The sequence below is a fragment of the Aristolochia californica genome, unplaced genomic scaffold (assembly GCF_029961685.1).
Source record: "Aristolochia californica isolate CCGP_79_NKW_82.1479 unplaced genomic scaffold, dmAriCali1.0.hap1 SCAF_3, whole genome shotgun sequence".
NCBI lineage: Eukaryota > Viridiplantae > Streptophyta > Magnoliopsida > Piperales > Aristolochiaceae > Aristolochia > Aristolochia californica.
The window spans coordinates 4,992,121-5,011,385 of NW_027181992.1; the positions used below are offsets into that span (position 1 = coordinate 4,992,121).

Here is a 19,265-nt window from a genome sequence, read left to right on the forward strand (position 1 = left end):
CACATTGGAAGGAGAGAAGGAGGATGTGCAAAGTATAATTAAAAGATTTCAAATTTTGCTCACCTCTTCTCTTCTGGGTTGTCTCAAGCTGTTTCCATATTCTTTGTTGTCTTCACGAAGCCTTCACCTCAGCATCGTCTTCACTTAATTAGTTTCAAACATTGCACAACCAAGAGAGAGAGACATGGAGTCAAAGATAAAACTCCAAGAAGGAAATATCTGGCTCAAAGAATCGATTGAGAGAAAATCTCTCCAAGAAAGACACGTCCAGCTCCAAGAATCTCTAAAGATTTTCTCTCTTCTGGACAAGGATGCCACAAATCGGGAGTATTTAAAGGAGAAACCTTTTGAATTCCTGTCAAAACGTGTAGATAAGCAATCCATTAACTTTCTTAGTTAAGAAATTAAAACATTCTCAAATCACATGTATAAATAATGCCGTTTACAGGGAATCAATGAATGAAAATCAATTAAAATATTTTTTTTCAGCAAATCTTTTGAATTGATTTTCTTTTCACACTCTTCTCACTTCCATTGCGACAACATAAGGGAATAGAAGTCGCCCGCCAGTGGCCTAAAAAAGTTTTTAGAAAAAAGAAAGAAAGATAGAGATAGAGCTCTCTTCTGAGCAATCCTTCCTTTGGTTAGCTAGAGCTCTCTTGTGACATCTTCTGTGATTGTTTCTTTGGGATTTAAATTCTGAAAGTGTTATCAGTAGTCCTGTTTGTATTGTACAGACTCGCGTTGATATTAGACAGTTGCAAAGTCCATATTTTCTTCAATCTCCACACTTCTGGACTCTCCAGGACCAGGCCAGTACATGATGGCATATGAGTATATTGGCCATGCATTGTTTGTTGAGGCTCAAAGATCTCAAGTTTCTAATCGACTCAGAAAGGTCGTTAGTGGAAGCAAGCAACCCAAACTTGTCTCTACTCCAAGCGACACGTCGCGGAATCCAGCTCTCATCCGCTCGAAGCCTCCAATAATATAATTTAAAACAGCACGCTATCATTGAGAGGAGAATCGCCATCTATATTATATGACTATTTACAGATAATGTCTATACAAGAGAAGAAAAATATATTACGTAGGGATGACTCCCTTCTAATGAAATAAAGTGGAAACTGTTGTTATCATCTTCATGGCACTGAAAACTATCCTTGGAAAAGATTTTGAAGCCACCCACCAGAACGCTCAAAATAAAACCTGAATCAAACAAGCATGCAGAAACACGTACATGGCCATATTTTTTCCTAATTGGTTACATTGAAATGGTCTCCTTGTTCATGACTCCCAAAGAGTATAGAATAATATACATTCTCAAATTTATTAACTCAAACTGTGATGTTGTATCCAAGACTCAGACACGAATTGTTCCAAAGGTATTATAAACTGTACTGTAGTAAAATTTTCTATCCTACAACGGATTTGAGCTCTTTCCAATGTTGAAGGACAGGAGAGAGCTTAAGAGATCAGATGCTTGATGTCTTCCACTTTGTCTTCTGCCCAAATGGCATTGAATCATCATAACCTACCCATTCACTCTAAAATTCTACTTACCTGAATCTCTGGTTCTCGGGAGCTGGTGATGTTACATACATGGCTTGCTATAAGTGTCACAGAAGGAAGAGTGGAGGAAGGAGATAGTAGTGATCAACTCAAGCAACAAAGTCTGGCAACAGCTGAGCAGCAAATCGCTTCCTGCTCTGCATGCTCAGGCTGTCATAAGCATTAGAGGAGTGGGTAGTTGTGGAAGTGTTGATGCTGCAGAAATCGTTGGCCTCGCTCCCCATATCAAGTCGCCGACCCATTTGCATGCTGTGGTTCGAAAGGAACGATTGTTGTGTTCCGGACAAGGAGAGGTTTTCACAATGTGGGAGACCAAGAGTGAGAGAGACACCATTACCGGGGAACCTGGGTGCGAACTGTTCGGGGTCGAACCTGCCCATGTCCCCGATCTGGTACGCCCCAAAGCCTCCTCCATGGCTAGCGGCACTTGTGATCAGTGAATACCCGTTTCGGTTTTGCCTCTCATCGCAGAGCTCTTGGCTCTCTGACCCCTCCGGTTTCAAGTCTACCTCCTCGCTCATAAGCGGAATTGTAGTGTTGGAGATCTGAAACTCGTTCCTGGGCTTCTTCGAATGCCCTTGCAGCAACCCTTCCTTGTCTTGGAAAATATTCCCAGCTTCTGGCTCTGAGGTTGACATGAGAGGGAAGCAAGACTGGTTCCTTACACCGCCAAACGCAGTGGGAGAGGGATTCAAGGATGTGAGTGGAGGCGCATCGTGGGTGTTGTTGCTGTCTGGTTTAGATTTCAGACTGTTCATGTGTTCCGTTGCTCGGGACGCAGTGGGACTGTTCTCTTGAGCAGAAGTAGACTTGGAGGCAGATTCTTCATTGACTTCACTCTTGCTGGCTGCTTTGTCCTCGGAACCGTTCTGTTCCTGCTCTTTGGTTTCCTCCACATACATCTCTTCCACCATTGGCTTCCAAAGCCGCACTCGGGCGTTTATGAACCAGTTCGAGACCTGCACGTTCCACAATTAAGCCAAATACTCAATCAAACCTCCTAGTTCATTGTCCTTAGAGAATAAAACAGAATGAAGCAAGTTCGAGCTCTTCTCTCTCACATACCTGGCTTCTAGTGAGACCCGTCTGTTTTGCGAGCATAAGCTTATCCGAGTCCTTAGGGTACCTGCAAGGCAATCAGGCATTCATTACGTCTGAAGAATGACGGAAAAGGATCCTATCTCAGGAGCCCAATATTATTTTCTGTAACAAAAATGGACCAAAGTGATGTCCAAGCTGCCAGTCTTGGGTACGGTGATAAAGGACCAATCAAGTTTGTGCATCTATTTTACTATTTGTGGCGGCACAAGGAAAGAGAAACGGTCCCACCATGCAGAACATGCACTCGTCAACTATAATAGAGTGGAGTTCATCATATGAACCAGTATACGGGTAGGTTGTCCCGCCCAGCAGGGCAGGCCCCCCCCCCCCTGTCTATCGACAATTAAAAAGTTATCTTAGTCCACTTACGGGTGGAGGAAGTGCTCGAAAAGCCAGGCCCGAAGGACAGAGACGGATCTCTCCGGCAGACCCCTCTGCGGCCTCCATGCATTGTGCTGAATCATTCCCAACTGTTGCAGCGCCCTCTGCTGTCTCAAATGCTGGTCCACGAATTTCAGCCTCGACCCTTCCATCTTTCCTCCCAAGCAATCTTCTTCGCCCAAGCTCTTGCTCGTCGCTCGAATCTGACCCGTGATTGCGTCTCTCAAGCAACGGAATTGTTTCGAAATGGTCTGCAAAGCCAGGGCCGTGTATGTTTTTGCGGAACCAAATCCGGCCGCCGCTTCGAAGGAGGAGACAACCAGTTGCATTTGGTGGTGATATTGTCTATATCTCTGCTCCACCTACAAAACGAAGCAACAGAAGAGTTCGAACTCTAGTTTAACTTGAATTTCATGAACAACTCATCCCAAGCTTAAAGAGGCTCTAAGTCTGAGAAAAAGTCCCGGTGCATAAAAGAAAGGTTTGAAGAGAAAAAAAGAAAAATGAAACACGGCATGCCACCATGAAATCTGGTTAATCTCTTGGAAAAGGGGTGAATTAAAGAGTGGCTTCAACCATGTGAGTCAGTTAAAAGAAACGAAAATTTTGACGGCTGCGTCGAAAGAGAGACAACTTTCGGAAGCTTGATTCATCATCCAAACTCTCTGTAAACGTCACCTCTTACATCGAATCTATCTCTTACCGTCTGACAGCTTTTGATTGAACTATCCTCCGCACTCTACGGCAAAACGAGAACATCTTCGAACTAGAGCTTCACAAGCAGCGGAAACTTCTCAACGAGCCTAAACCCTAAGGTGTAGCTTCTCAACGATTCCCAAGTCTCACCGATTGATGGGTTTCCCAGTTAAGATCCATACCCAATTGCATTGATAGGATCGTATTCATCGAAATTTCCCATTGTTAATTCGCGTGAAAATTAAAAAGATTCATGGAAAGGTATTAGTTAGAAGAAGAGAAAGAATCCAACTGGACCGAATTCCCACTAAAAGCCGCTGCTGAAAAACTTGGTGAAACTTTTATTGAAATTCGAGGTAAAAAACAAGACTACGAGAAATCCCGTTTGATGCGGAAAAGAGACAAGTATTAACAGAACAATCAACTCATGGAGAAATTTTGGAAAAAGCACATCCTTTCTGAAAAATATGAAACTGTCAATGGGCTCGGTTAAAACAATATAAACAACTCAAAAAACGGGAGAGATTTTTTCAAAAGTTTATAATTTCATCATTCGCAAATAAATTTTTTTAGCGAACATAAATCAAAATAAACCATGTGGAAATAAAACTGTTCATTTCCTAATTCATCGGCAAACATCGCTCACCTCGTCTAGCATGCTAACCAACTTGGCCTTCTTCATCTGCAACTCCTGCCTCTCCGCCGTTGTCAGCTCAACACTTCGCCTGGCGCTCGTTTCACCTCCGGAATTTTCCGGCGCCGGTTCCTTGTTTGCCTTCACATGAGCTTTATTTGCCTTCATCTTGTCATCTTTGATTCCTTTCCCAACGTTCACGACCTCGTCCAGCAGTTGCTGTGCCGCCTTCAAGTACTTGGATCCCATCAAAACACTCTGGATTCCTGTAATTCCGTTCGAGACGCCGGAATTAGAGGAAGTAGAACCCGAAATTCTGACGTCCTCGCCGCTCCCAGGGGAAATTGCGGGTGGCGGCGCCTGAATTTCAGATTCCGAGCGGTACCCAGCATATGCCGATTGCTGTGGAGACAAGCTGAGGGACAATCCCTGCTGCACGGATGGCGCCCGCCGGACACCCAACTGGGAAGCCACATCAGGGGTCGACTGAATCGCGTGGTGGGAGCCGGAGGCGGCTCCGGCAGAAGGGTCCATGGACCCCCAGTGAAGGCGGGAGATGAAACCGTGGACAGGGGATATCTCTTGCGGCGCCGACTGCCGGTTGTGATCGTGCCAAGTGGGGACTGAGCCAGCGGTGGCAGTGGAATGGAGCGGTATGCCGACGAAGTGCTGATTTTGCTGGTGCGCGTGCCCGAGATTACCCGGGTTGAGCGGGTTTCCGGCGGAATTGAGGAAGACCATGTTCGTCGCCGCGGCCGGTCCCCCTTGCCCGTCGGGGTAGCCGACGTATCCGGGATTCATCAAGTAGAGTGTCTGAAGCCCCTCTGCTTGGATTTCTGAACCTCCATGATAGAAAGTCGCCATCCAAAATCGATCAAATCTTTCTCTCTTATATCAACCAATCAATCAAATTTAGAGTTTTTCAGCCCATTTTATGTCCTAATTGCTCATCAGAAATTAGAACCGGCTGTTTGATTGTGCGATCATCACAAAAACCCTGTAAACAGAGGCCATATGTCAGGTCTGAAGAAAACTGAGAGAATCGAATTCTGTACAAGACCCAGAAAACTGGAAACATTTTGGGAAACGCCCAGTCCCTTGTGCTCGAAACAAGGGAATTTTAAAGAAGACGGCCAGCAGGCATGGGAGAGGGAGGAGACAAAGGAATAGAGAGTATCCAAAACCACCACAAACTTTCGTGTATTTATTTATGTTTACATGATGATTACCTGTCCAGAAGGAAGATCCTCGTCCACGTGCAGGGCAACATAAATCTGCTCTGAAGAAGATTTTACTTACGCTGACCTCAAAGAACCCTAATTAGATCTCGCAAGACAGAGCACTCCCCATCTAAGTTTCTCCAATTCAAAACCGCTTTCTTTGTGTCAGACTCAGTTCCTGCAACTCTCTCTCTCTCTCTCGCGCTCTCTCGCTCTGAAAAGGAAAAGAAGTAAAGAGATGTTAAAAAGGACTCAGAAAAAAGATACCCATCTTTCATCGCAATTATCCAAACAATTTCCTCTCTTTTTTTCTCTTTATTTTAGTCCGCCTGTATTCTTATCCTTCACAGTTTCACACACCCCTCCTTAACTACCCCCTTCTCTCTTTCACTCTCACACAGACACACATACACACACACACACAGAGACACTCTAACGGAAGGGCTTTGAAGTACCTGCGAATGGATCAAAAGATGGAAAGTTTCAGTGATTTGACCCATATTTCCTCATCATTTGATGCAGGCACGTTCGATGTAAGAAGAACATGAGACGGTAGAGAGAGAAATGGGAGGATGATATTGATAAAAACTTCTCTCTCTTTCTATCGCTGTGTCAGAAGAAACAAACAGATGAAAAACGAGGAAACGTCGACTTCCAAACCCAATTTAATAAAACGGAAGGAGAGGGGAACTGCTTCTCTTTCCCTCTTTTAAATCAAAATGGCCTTTTTTTGTCTTCGCTCTATAATTTTTTATTTTGCTTCCATTTTTCCTGTACTCTGCACCCCCGCTTCTGGTTGGATGGCCTCGGTGGGAAGATAAAAGCAATCACAACGCCAAAGAGACAACGTAACCAACCACCACAATGACACCAACTTCATTGTTTCACACAAATCTACGCCGTCCACGTGGCATCGTTAGGCCTTTCTACCTTGGTTAGAGAGATTAGATGGTTGGGGCCTCGCCCGTCACAGCTTTCAACAATGTCTTATTAAATTAGTTAAACAGTTTGGTTAATCGGGCGAGGCAACACGTGGATGGCTGCGATCGGTCCGCATCAACTACCTTTAGTCAATAATTAAAGCTTGATTTTCTTCCTCGGTATCTGAATACTATATTGCAGAAACCTGTTTAGAGAATGGGATATTTTTAGTCCTTGAAACCCATAGACAGAAGAAGAACACTTTCAAGTACACGAAATGCCCTTGCAAATGTCGTATTTTACTTGTGAAGCCCTCTTTCCATGAATCAAGAGAGCAGATATGAGAAGAAACATTAAATAATTTATCTCTAATAATAATAATTTTTAAAATATTTTTTTTGGAAGCTTCTGGAGGCAAGAGTGCACTAGAAGGGTAATTATTAATTAACATTCAATAGTTTCAATGATCTGGATTCAAGTCCTACTACTTTTAGCACTGAAAGTAGGGTTAGGCAGGGTAGAAAAAAGGCATTTGAAACCATCTGAGAGGCATGGCATAGATAGGCCTGGTAGAGGTCGTGTTTACAAAGGTAGAGGTCGTGTCACTCTCTACGCCTTGTAAAACTCGTGGGTCAGTAATGCTCATCTTTTCAACTGTTGAAGGCTGCAAGGAAGCTCCCATCGCCTTCCCCACCTCATCAAAACGAGAGATGAATGGTGGTGAATCCTGATAAGCCTGCATTGAAATGGTAGGACCGGCCTCTGGAATCACACTTCTCACAGTAGTGGAATTTATGGGTTTTCCGAATTAGTACTAGTAGTAGTCAAGTGTCACGGTTTCTTGTCATTGACCTGCAACTAGGAGGAAAAGTGTGGAGAGCATAATTTCATCATCAGGTAAAAAAAGGGTAAAAATCTCTTTCGTTGGAAAGAAAATGTGGATGTGAAACAAGTGCACTCACTACGTGACCCCCCTTTTTTTTTTTCCTTTCCATAAATCCCACCAAAAAATGAAAAAGTTTTTTTTCTCTTTTATGGGCAATTGATGTTTTATCTTCTTGCTTAGTGACTGTGACTGTGACTGTGAGGCACCAAGGTGGGTGGGTGGGTGGTCCGGTTCCAAGCGCTATGCGCAAATTGATTTCTTCCCCTCACTCTACTTTAGTCCAAACCATCCTCTCTTTAGTCTTTATCTCCCGCTTTCCACCCTTTGCTTTCTCTTTTCTATGTAATCATGGCTACCCCCCACTTTTCACCTTCACTTTGAGCACTGCCCACTCACCGACGCTTCCATGTTAGTGCTGCACGATTTAATCCGGGCCGTGCGATCTTACTCGACTTTGTCAAGGGGTCCTACCTTCGATATCTACTGTTTGGCTCCATCGGTTGCATAGCAACCCCCTCCAAACCTAATATGGACCCTTTGGTCAAGACTGGTGCAGGACAAGCAACTTGTTATACACGCTCGTTGGCCGACACCACCGCTGTCTTGTGGGTCTCCTCCGTCTTGTCCTTCCTTCCACCTTTCATTAACCCCAGCTTGAGTGAGTTAATCCCATCCTACTCTCTAGTTTAACTAGGGAGATTTGGCCTTTTCTTCTTATTTTGCTTCACGAGTCATTCCGTGTCCAAACATTAAAACAACTAGCTGAGATTTACCCTTTACAGGTGCCTTCGATTTGTTTCATCTTCCGATCTCCCTAGTTGTTGGCAACATCGTTGTGTACAAGTTCCATCTTCCTAAAAGTTTTTTTTTTTTTTTTTTTAATATTATACTTTCGTTAGGGAAGGAAAATCAGACTAGCCAAGCAAATTGCTTTGAATCTTCAAAACAAGATAGGTTCCGTTTGCCACGAGAGGGATCACTGGCCATTCCCAAGAGCTACTAGAAGGGGGCTCGTAGACGTCTAGTCTAGGCGTTTTTGCACATGAATATTTATGTCCAAGATAAATAAACCTCGGCCTCTTATTTCTGAATGAAAAACGTGTCGAGCGGTACTCCACTTCCTCCTTTTTTTTTTTTCCAGATAATCTAGCATCTGCTTTTAATTAGAGGAGAGAAAAGAAGGCCGTCGGATCAGAGTGGGACCCTCTTCTCCTTTATCCGATGGCAGAAACGCGTTGAGGGACTGAAACGAAGCCGAGCGCACTAAATGAGGGTTAGGCTCCCATGGGGCCCCACGAGGCTTGGGGGGGCTAACGTGAAGGGCTTGACGACTGATGGGATGGTTGGTTGGACTTTTGTTGGCATCTGCCGTGGAGGCGGTCCCCACACGACACGTGTGTCACGGCCAAGGCGGCACCCGCGCGTCCATACTTGGGTGCGGAGGAAGAGGGCGAGATTCGGTCTAGCGTAGTGGGCCCCGCCATCCAATCAGGGAAAGGGTACCCTGTTCGGCGCGTCATTCCCATGGGGCCCACGCGTTCGAAACGTCAAGACGGGAGCCAATGAGGAAAGAGCCCCGCGTCGAGCATCCTTTCGAGCTACGTCGCTTTCAGGACACGTGGCGAAGTTTGGCCTGCCCTGACCGTCCTGCCCGCAACCTCGTATTATTGCACGCCACCCCGCTCGAACACGGACAGACTAGCATTTGGCCCCCCGCCATTAATGACCTGTTTTGCCCTTGAGTACTCCCACGAATTGCAACCCCTTACCCCTGGCGTTTCTTGCTTTACTTATCTTATCTCTTAGATTCTGGGGGCGTCTCTTTTCTTTATGTGCGGACCCCGCCACAGACAGAGGTGGTAGGTCCAGTACCCAGGTGTTGAAAAAAAAAAAAAAAAAAAAGTGGGTGTGGATGATGGATGATGGATGATAGATGAGTCCTTTTTTGTCACGAAGATGAAAAGTTTCTTACAATGACCGACGCCACCCCTTGTGTGCTTCGTCCATGCCTAATTTTGTAAACAAAATTTTACTATTTCATCGGACCCAAAAGACCTAATTCCACTATTCTTAACAATTATGCTGAGGTTAGGGACGGCCCCACGTGTGAACGCACGCAGCACGGTAGTGTGTGTGGGCGTCGGATGCCCTTTTCATCTTCCCACAAGGAAAAAGGACATCACTTTGCTTACTTGCCATCATTCACACTCCTCTTTACGTGCTTCAGCATCCTACACGTGAGTAGCACACGAGACATCATGTAATATGATATAATTAAGAAAAAAGGCCTATCCTAACAATAGAAAGTTAAATCTCATCTGGTAATTAATCTTTACGTGCTTAAGGATTGATACATCCTTGTCTGTCTTGGAGAGTGATTTGAGTATCCCTTTTGCTTGTAAAGAGGCACCTTTAAATGTAGGAGTCCGATTCTGTCGGTACCCAATGGTTAAATTACAATTATATGGTGCCTAATCAGCAGGTCCAGATGTTTCTCGGATGAAGATGCCCTTGTCTGAGTTTCCGACATGGATAGGGCTAGTTTCTATCCAATCTAAAGATTTCTTAGATCAATTAGTCAAGGAGGATCCTAAATCACTCCCCTTTGTTATCCTTAATTTACTACTGTGTGAGTTAAAAAAGGCTTGACAACTCACAAGTGGGGTGCTAATCCTTAATTACGATTCAGACTCTTTCTCTCTCCAATTATTTGCCCACAGGACAAATTCATATTGTTTATCATGTAGTCGCTTGAAGACAAAACCAAAAAAAAAAAAACACTCTACCAGCCTTTTGGGACCCCTTGGAGGACTCACTAATTAATGGAATAAAATGATTTCAACCTAACTAATCTCCACCATGATGCTAACACATTACTTTTTCTCCGAGCATCTACCAAAGCCCCATTATTTTATTTTGGTCTGCTCAACGAGGAGATGAAACGAGGAGATGAATCTCAAGATTTCATTCATTAGTGTTTTCTTCTTTTTATGTTTAAAAGAAATGGATGTGACCCCAACAGAGCTTCTTTTTAATTTTTTTTTAATTTATCCTAACATGGAAGTAGAGAGGAAATATCATACCTTAAATGAGTAGATGGAGACCACTAAGGCTTTGAGTTTTTCCAAACTGATGAAGCCAGGATACTTTGAAGGATATGTTTGGCCATATCAATACAAGATACTATCTACAACATCACTTTGACACTTCTCATCTAGATTGCATGGGTGATGGGGGACCCTTGCAATTTCCAAATTCAATTGAGGGAAAAATGAAACCAAGTTTGTTGTCTTTCTTGTCATGAATTTTGATTTGATCAACTAATGGGAAAGTGCAAATAGTAGGAAAAAAGTAAAATAAAATAAAAAAATGGAAGAGTGTGGGAAATGGCAGTGTCAGCCCCAAATGATGGGAGCACTAAGAGAAAGATGTAAACTGATAATATTATTAATAGAGTTGCATTTGTTAAGTGTCCCTTCATCGGCACCTTTCTCTTTCTTTTCCTTTGGAATTGATACTTGGATTTGGGAGCAGAGAGATTGCTTGGGAAAGCATAGACAATCCCTAAATCCGGAGGAATGTAAGATCTCGAAAGAGATGGAGCCGTCTCTCTTTCAAGATCATGAAAGAGGGTCGCACTCCCATGTCGCCCTTCTCCATCTCCACCAATATTATTTTAGTCTTGACATGCTCCCTCCCACAAAAGAAAGCTCGTGACAAAGAAACACCTCTCTCTTTTGTGATTTCAGCTTTCATACGACAACCAGTTGCCCCTCTCGCATCGCTCCTCCCATTGTTTTCATCTACGTAGGTAGTCAAATCGAGGCTGTTTTTTTTTTTTTTTTTTTCCTTCTTTCCCTCTCTTCTCATTCTCTTCTTTCTCTGTACTCAGTGGTGGTTTTTTATATATGAAAATGAAAGAGGGGGCTGATACGCCACTTTCTGGATTCCCATCATGGGATACCATTATCCTTGTCTCGCTTCGATCCCACATGTTCATGTCTTTCCCTGCAACTGTTCTCTTCTCATCTATTTCTCAACTAAAATCCTTTATCTTTTTATATTGATACTGTGTCTACTTGTACCGTCTACATCATCTTCGTTGGGGGTAGATGGGTGGTGGTCTACCAGTGCCCTACTCTACAGACATTGTGAGAATTCTTGTGGGCTCTTTGAGCTTTTAACCCCATCTAATCTTGGAAGAGCCATGATCTGACGCTGAAAGTCTCACTGATAAGCCAAACCCAGCAGTGAAGGGTTTGAATTTTGAAGTCTAAAGTGAATCGATTGGAAATTTTCGCACAAGCTTGATGAGATGGTTAGAAATCATCAGTCTGGGATTTATTACAGGGACATCTCTCGTCAGAGATGTAGCTTCCAATCCATCATCAATTTCCATGCTCTTGGTCGTGGTCAATTCTTCAGGGAAAATAGAGCGTCCTTCTCCATTGAAAGCTATGTGGGTCAATCTCTGACGCATAAACACAAACATAAAGAGAGTGTCTACACCGATCCATAGCCTCGAAAAGTAGCCATAAAGAAAGGGATCTATACCCTCCAGACCTTCGATTGATTGAATCTTTGCAATATCTGTAATGTCTAATGTGTAGGGGGAAAAATAAATGACTGTGATAATGCCCGTAACTACTTTCACAAAAATTGGTGCAGCGGATTCATCATGTCAGAATTACTTCCGAAGCTGTCTCCAGGCTCCAGAGTCAAATTCCTCCTGTGCATTGACAGCAATGGCAGTGAAGCTTAAAATCTAGGCGTACTGCCAACAACAGCTTTCATGGCATTGAAGAGCCGTAGCATCCTGACGAAGGAGATGAGTCGAAGTGTTGTTGTTGTCGGCGGAGAAGCGCATTCTACCTGTAAACCCCATTTAACTGTGTCCTTTCATCGTTCCATCGTGTGTTTCTGAAGGGTTAGTGTTAATGAAGTTAGTCTGATTATTTTCTCAGGAATTGAAGTATTGAATTGTTTGGTCAAATTGTTCGTCGGTTGTAACAAACAGATTCTGGTGGTTGGGACCAGCTTCAGCGCCTACCACCGAAGCCCTCATGGTTAGCCCCGATCCAGCTAGGATCAAATTTATTGGACCCGTAAAACATTAATTTGGATTTCAGAAAAAAAAAACACACTTGGACCCTCTGGGTTCTGACGAGTGAGCCCAATCAAGTCTCTCTTCCTTTTGGTGAGGTATAAGTCTTCATTAGTTTTGGTGAGATTTCAATTAAATAGAGATTAATGAAGATCAATGGTATAATAATAATAATAATAATAATAATAATAATAATAATAATATATTTAGGTGAAGTATGCGAAGAGACACCCACGTCGTTCTGTCTCACATATGAAAGGAAAGAAGAAGAAAAGATAAAATTATGTATTATTTCAGTTTTTAAATAAATTGTAATTATAAAATCATATTTAAATACACCGATTGATTGTATTTGAAGATACCACACCTAAAAGGATTAATTTAAATCTTTTTTTATTTATTTATGATTTATAATAGTTCGACGAAAAATTTGACCGGGTTGAATCGGTTCAGATGGAACTGGCAACCTTTCCGGTTCAAGGAGTCTGGTCTTAAGAATATTTGCTAACAAGTATTAACTGTTAACTACTGAGAGGAGGGAATTTTGGCTTCGGAAAATTACTCGTGACCAACCACCAATTTCTCTCTTCCGCGGCTTTGTTGTGTCATCAATGGCAGAAACAGAGGATAAATCTGAGAACTGGAGCGAGGAGGTCGAGGAACTCGTTAGTAACGGGGACGTTGAACGGGCGATTTCTTTGCTCGAGTCGGTAATTTCAAAGTTGGAAGCTGTAACCAATTCAACTCCCTTGGATTTACAACTTTCTTGCGCCCTTGCCGATTTGGCCAATCTGTACCAATCTCGAGGATTCTCCATTAAAGCAGACGAACTCCAGAACAGAGCTCTCCTGATAAGGCTCAAGTGTCAGCGGCAAAACCAGTCTTTACAGTCAGGGTTAGGGTTTTTGTGCTCGTCTTCTTTTTCTTTCTCGATGTTCCCATTACCCTTTTTTATTTATTTATTGTAGTAGGATAATTCTTGATTCATTGTGTAAGTATTCTTGTTTCTTACTAATGTCAGGGGTTTGGAGAGCGTAAAGAACGACTCCAAGGACACTCCTGCAAATGATACCACAGCTTCCGATGATGATGGTACTTTGCTGTCTTTGTTTTTTTTACTAACATGTGTTTTGTTTCGTACAGTTAAATATACTAGATTATTCTTGACAAACGACAGCAACTGAATTCACAGAACAATGAGAATGACTTTTTTTTTTTTTTTTTTTTTTTAACATATGAGTGATGTTATTTTGCTCTCTTGATCATTTTTCATTCTCAGATGATCAGAATTTGGTCGAGATACAGATTTACAGTTCAGGAAATACTCATAATAATCTTTTTTATTTTTTTCAAAAGTCGAATACCCTTCTTTATAATTCAAAGCAACTGAATGTATGAAACTTTTGAAAGATTTATGGTAAAAAGTTCTAGTATCGATGTCAACATTTTAAATGATTGTGTTTCAGTTTAGTCTTGAGAAATACAGGCATTCTTCTGTGATACTAGAACACAAGTTTTGAGGTCCCGCCGATCTTCACCTTGGAGGATGTGATTGTTGGAACAGTATTGTTCTAGCTATTCTGTTGTCAAGTAGCTTTCCCTTAATGCTGAGATGAAGGGATCACTTATAAAAAACTAATGCTTGATTTCAATTGTAAGAAGCATTAAGAAATTCCTTCCCTTTTAGTAATCCTATTGGTGGAATTATCACTCATGTGGTAATCCTTCATGGATATTATATGATGCAGATACAACCCAAACTGGCAAGCATATTATGAATGTAATTCCTGAGAATTAGTTGTTTCCAGACAAAACATATGTCAGATACCATTAGTGCTTGACAAAATTTACAGTGATGGTCAATTCATAGCATTGGAATCATTTTTTATCATGTAGTTTTGTTGGTGTGAGTTTTTCAGTTATCAGAAATACTTCATGTTTTATTTGACTTAACAAACAGCTTTATTCCCAAAACTAAACCTTACATTTACAGATAATCCATGAAAATGATGTTGGTTTTGTTGAGTTTGGCACCTGTATCTATATTCATCTCATCATTTTTTTTATTTAGTTTTATACAGTTATTTGCTTTGTTATTGTCAGCTGCAACTGTCCTTTTATCAAGTGTTTTTTTGCCTACGAACTGCAATGGCAAGTATTTTGATGTTTTTGCTGTTTATGATAAAAAGAACAGATTGGGAATCTATTGCTGATCGCACATCAAATGAAGTATTGTTTCCAGAAGAAACTTCAAGTGTAGAGAAGCTTTCTTTGGAAGAGACCACCTTGAAGGTTCCCAAAAGGCGTGGAAGGGGCACCTTCTTATATAACAAGGATGGCTTGTACTCTGATCAAATACCTGCTGCTACAGCAGATGATGATACTCAAGATGAAGCATCTTCCATTGACCCAAAAGGCCCCACTGAACTAAGAAATAGTGAGTGATTGTTACCTTTCAGAAGTTAAACACTTTCGAGTAGCTTTGGAGTGAAGCTCCATTTTTTGCTTTGCTTAATTATGTGGTTGAAGTATGAACTGAAACTCCTTAAATGGGATCTAATTGGTTTTTTTCTTCTTTGATGGATTTAGCAATATGTGGTACGGGTCACGTTCTTGTTCTTTCTGGTTTTGCACCCAGTACTCTAACAACAGATCTAGAGAACATGTTTAAGGACTTCAGAGATCAGGGAATTGCTATCCGCTGGGTTAATGATACCACTGCGCTTGCAGTCTTCCGTTCTCCATCAATTGGCAAGTTGTTTTTATAATTGCAGCATTTAATGTTCTTTGGCTGGTTTATGTAATGATGTGGTACTTTTTATTTCTTATGCAGCACGTGAGGCTAGTAACAGTATTAATTGTCCATTTGAAGTACATACACTAGATGAGAAGGATGACTTGTTGACCTCACTTTCAGCCAAAGGTATTTCTTTTCATAACTCCCTTGTCAAACACTCGTCTCGTCTCTTCTGCTGAACTGGCTTGATTATAGCATTCCCGTTTTCTTCATTAATTCTAGTTTTATCAGTCAATACATTGGGTTTTCCTGTATTTATTAGCGTATGAGATGGTTGATGTCTTCAACTAAGAGGTTCTTATCCAGAGCTGGAGCCTCCCTATCCACGGCCAAAGACTTCTGCAAGAACTGCACAGAGATTGATTGCTCAAGGGATGGGATACAAGCTTCCTAAGGTCCTTGATTCCCATGAGTTAAAGAAACAAGAAGAAGCAAGAAAGGACCGGATAGTCTTGCGGCAGACGATGAGGGACGAGGCCTGGGGTCCAGATGATTCATAGTGAACAGGAATTGTTATGCTGGGTGTCAATTTTTAGGCTTTCATTTTCTTTGCTTTTGAGGATGGATTTTCGTTGATTCATTCCCAGGGGTTTTATTTCCTTTTTCCTGAGTTAAATTTCTTTCTGGTTGTTGTATCTTCGCAACAGAGATCCTGTGGTATGTTAACTTATTAACATCTTAAAGACTACCATGGTCATGATTTTTTTGTGCTCATAGTACCTTTTTTTTCCATTGGAGGTTGAAGTACTACAAAAGCATTGCGAGAATTTGTCTTCAATCTCCCTTAGTTGTGTTTTTTTTATTAAATTTATTTTGCTTCTGTTTTTGTGTTATGCTGAGTTGGTGCTCGTTCAACTTGGGAAGTTAAAATCTTAGTACAACCAAGCTCCTTTAAGAGCGAGAGCAATTATTTCAGGTATCAAGGGAGATGTAGTTAAGGTAAGTTGAATGCAGCATCCATCTTGACTTATTCATGTACCCAAAAGTCGAAGGCTTAGGTATTCCAGATATTATCATATCATTTAGGAAGATACTAAATCTTCTAAACAAAATTTACTCCAAATCAATTTTGGAGTCTCTATAATCCTTGGATAGAGAACTCTTACAATACCTCATATCATTTTTCCTTGAAGATGTAATTATATATGGCAGATCTTTTCCTATCATTTCATCGTATGTTAAAGGCACCACTCCAATCCCAGCTCTCAAAGAAGCCACGATAGATCAAGACCAAAACCTTGAAACAAGTTAAGCACCATCTTGCCTTTGCACAACAGTGCATGAAGAATCAACATGATCATAAGCCTTGAGATTCCTTGCTTGTTTCACTTGTTTTTGTTCACACTAAACTCATTGTTGGCACAATTTTTGACTCATAATTGTTAGACACGTTCAAATATGACTCATTCTTAGGAATCTATTTTCCTTAGATGTAGGAATAAGTAGACAGTTGTAACTGCAGTTATATCTTCTCCTCTTTTTATAGGAAAAAAAGACGATCTTGACCAGAGAGAAACGACATTCACGTTTCTGTTCACAGATTATGAATATCATCATGTATTAAAAATTCTTTTGTTTAAGGTCATGTATGTACAGACAGTCTTAATTCTGTGGCTACTAAAATGCGGTTCAGAGAAAATTTCAGAATTATGACCATTTTTTCTTCACGGGATTTATTGTTTCATAAGTCGTCTCTCATGGTGTATCACACCCAACCCTGATACCCTGGTCCTACTCGCCTCATGACCGAAAATACCTAGTAACTCTTTCTTATTCATGGCCGACTCTAACCTCTCCTACTTGTATCTTAAAGGGGACCTTAGTATGTTCACTCGCCTCTCCGTTAGTGCAAGTACTGGTCCAGACCATTATGGACCTCGTGGCTCTATGATCTTCCTGGCATCCTCTGCAACTAATTAATTAAGACTGGCAAATCTCTAGTCTTTATTGAGTTTTACCTGTCGAATTTCTTCTCCTTGCCTGTTTTTTTTTTTTTCTGGAATAAGGAGACGTTGGAGACGACCAACACGTTGATTTCCTCAACAGGCTCCTGCATCTCATGTTCTTTTTTAATCAAGTCGTGCTCACCGGTGTCAAGTTCCACGGCTGGTACTCGAGAGTTTCAAGGATATGGTTCTTGATAAAATCTCTTTTAAAATTGTTTTCCAACAATCAATAGATACCCACGTAACTGAGTTGGTGAGCTCAAACATCAATATTTTAGAGTGCCAGCATTTCAAAAGAATAGATGCTTCCATCGATCTGTGCTGAAACTTGCAAGCTCCACCTGAGCTGAGGAGCCAGCGAAGGGAAGCTTCTGCTAGACCACCCAAATGGTGGAATTTGTTTGGCATTCCCATGATATTTTAAAACGTCGGAGCCTCGTAATTAGGTTGAATGAAAGTAGTTTTTACAGATTTATTATTTGTATGGCTGCTAATGCTTTGACTCTTCCGAGTCAAAACACGAGGATTAGAGAACGAAAGAAATGATTTCCGAACGGCCCCTTTCGGCTGTTAAAACGTTTCAGTCCCTTGAAACTGTCATTCTCCAGATAAGAAACCATCGACTTGTGTGGCCGATCTCCTTCTGGTTATTTGAAACTTCAATAAATTTGAAATCACCGAAACGGATGTTAATTGAACGGAGCTAACGCAGGGACAAAAACAACTGACAAGAGCTTCCTGTGAGTCGCCTGCCACCAGTAACGCCCACCAAAAACTTCTACCTGCTTCTTCTGTGTCCACTGTGCCACTTGCTCCATTTGTCAAGGCCATTCATTTATGAAGATGCTTCACCCGATTCAGCAAAAAGGAAACTTTGATTAGAATATGCTAGACTATAGTATTATACGTGTTGCATGGCTGAAAATAAACATCTTATTCATATTCGCTGCAATTCTATCTAATTTTTTGCCTTTCTGTGAATAGTTAAAAGGGAGCACTTGATCCTCCTTTACTACTCTCAACCACCTCCTCGATTTCATTCCATTTGAACAGTTAATATCTGTAAAAAGGTCTCCATGGCATCCCAAATCTTGTAAAAAATGGACGAACCGACAGCTGTGGTGTTTTTCTTCTTCCTTGGACATTCAAAAGAGTAACTACAATTTAAAATTACCGTCGAAGATGTTGCAGACTCTATGCAAGACGTGAAATGTCTGTAATTCACTTTTTTTTTTATCTCTGAAATCTGTACTAAAATTTCGGCTTACTTTGAACCAGAGGTGGAGAGTTAAATCTGCAACTCCACGAAGATTGTTTCCAGAGATGCTGAAACAGCCTTCACAAAGTCAAAAAGATGATCAATTACCGAGGACAAGAAACAACGGTTGGCAGAGACAGAGAAATGAAGCTAGGTCGACGGTATGGAAAGGATCAACTCCGAAATATAAGGATCCTGTGCGAGGAATGGATCTCTTCAGACCTTGTCTTGGCTTTCACACTACAATCCACATGAAACACAAAAACACAGCATGGAGCAGACTCCTCTTGTCTCTCTTTCTGTCATTCATTAATGGTTTTACGAGAATAGGAGGTTGGGTTACCCTCTTTCAAAATCTCTAAGAGAAACCCATGTCTTGAAAATTTCTCCAAGGTATTCTCGGGCCAACCAACCAGGGAAATCTACTTATTTACAGTCTGAATGTGGAAGTTTTCCTACAAAATGGTCTTTGCGTCCAGCATTCATGGGAAAGAGGGTTAAAAAAGAGGACAGGATTATAAAATAACCTTGTTGACGTTGAACCACTGAAGTTTCAAGCATCTAGCTCTTGAACGCTTCACTAATAAAGATCTTCAATTTGGGGACCTCGCTGACTAATCGTATTATCTAATACAAAACTTCCTAACAGCTTCTGTGCACCTGTAGTGCTCATAAAGTCACCTCGTTAACTGAATTCCTTCCGGTCCTCACGACCAAGCTTAAGAGTTAGTGGCCACGGATTTGAATAT

At 41.6% G+C, this 19,265-nt stretch overlaps 2 protein-coding genes across 2 annotated transcripts; one reads left to right on the forward strand and one right to left on the reverse strand.

Annotated features, from left to right (window-relative positions):
- Positions 1–1,366: 1,366 nt before the first annotated feature.
- Positions 1,367–5,954, reverse strand: LOC137958895 (BEL1-like homeodomain protein 1). The gene is made up of 5 exons (XM_068806096.1): positions 5,614–5,954; positions 4,397–5,381; positions 3,043–3,416; positions 2,638–2,698; positions 1,367–2,531 (listed from the first exon to the last, which is right to left on the reverse strand). Exons 2-5 carry the CDS (start codon positions 5,246–5,248, stop codon positions 1,662–1,664), a joined length of 2,157 nt encoding a protein of 718 aa, XP_068662197.1. The 5' UTR covers positions 5,249–5,381; positions 5,614–5,954; the 3' UTR covers positions 1,367–1,661.
- Positions 5,955–13,036: 7,082 nt separating this feature from the next.
- LOC137960170 (uncharacterized) lies at positions 13,037–16,007 on the forward strand. The gene is made up of 6 exons (XM_068807683.1): positions 13,037–13,410; positions 13,537–13,607; positions 14,710–14,952; positions 15,105–15,266; positions 15,349–15,438; positions 15,619–16,007. The coding sequence occupies exons 1-6, from the start codon at positions 13,127–13,129 to the stop codon at positions 15,810–15,812; spliced, it is 1,044 nt and encodes a 347-aa protein (XP_068663784.1). The 5' UTR covers positions 13,037–13,126; the 3' UTR covers positions 15,813–16,007.
- The last annotated feature ends 3,258 nt before the right edge of the window (positions 16,008–19,265 follow it).

What these genes read in the sequence shown, in the direction of transcription:
- LOC137960170 (XM_068807683.1), top strand. Translation starts at nt 13,127, where the DNA reads ATGGCAGAAACAGAGGATAAATCTGAGAACTGGAGCGAGGAGGTCGAG. An exon ending in CTTCCGTTCTCCATCAATTG is followed by an intron (nt 15,267 to 15,348) that starts GCAAGTTGTTTT and finishes TTTCTTATGCAG; the next exon opens with CACGTGAGGCTAGTAACAGT. An exon ending in GACCTCACTTTCAGCCAAAG is followed by an intron (nt 15,439 to 15,618) that starts GTATTTCTTTTC and finishes GTTCTTATCCAG; the next exon opens with AGCTGGAGCCTCCCTATCCA.
- LOC137958895 (XM_068806096.1), bottom strand. Translation starts at nt 5,248, where the DNA reads ATGGCGACTTTCTATCATGGAGGTTCAGAAATCCAAGCAGAGGGGCTT. An exon ending in TGGTTAGCATGCTAGACGAG is followed by an intron (nt 3,417 to 4,396) that starts GTGAGCGATGTT and finishes TTCGTTTTGTAG; the next exon opens with GTGGAGCAGAGATATAGACA. An exon ending in TTCGAGCACTTCCTCCACCC is followed by an intron (nt 2,699 to 3,042) that starts GTAAGTGGACTA and finishes ATTGCCTTGCAG; the next exon opens with GTACCCTAAGGACTCGGATA.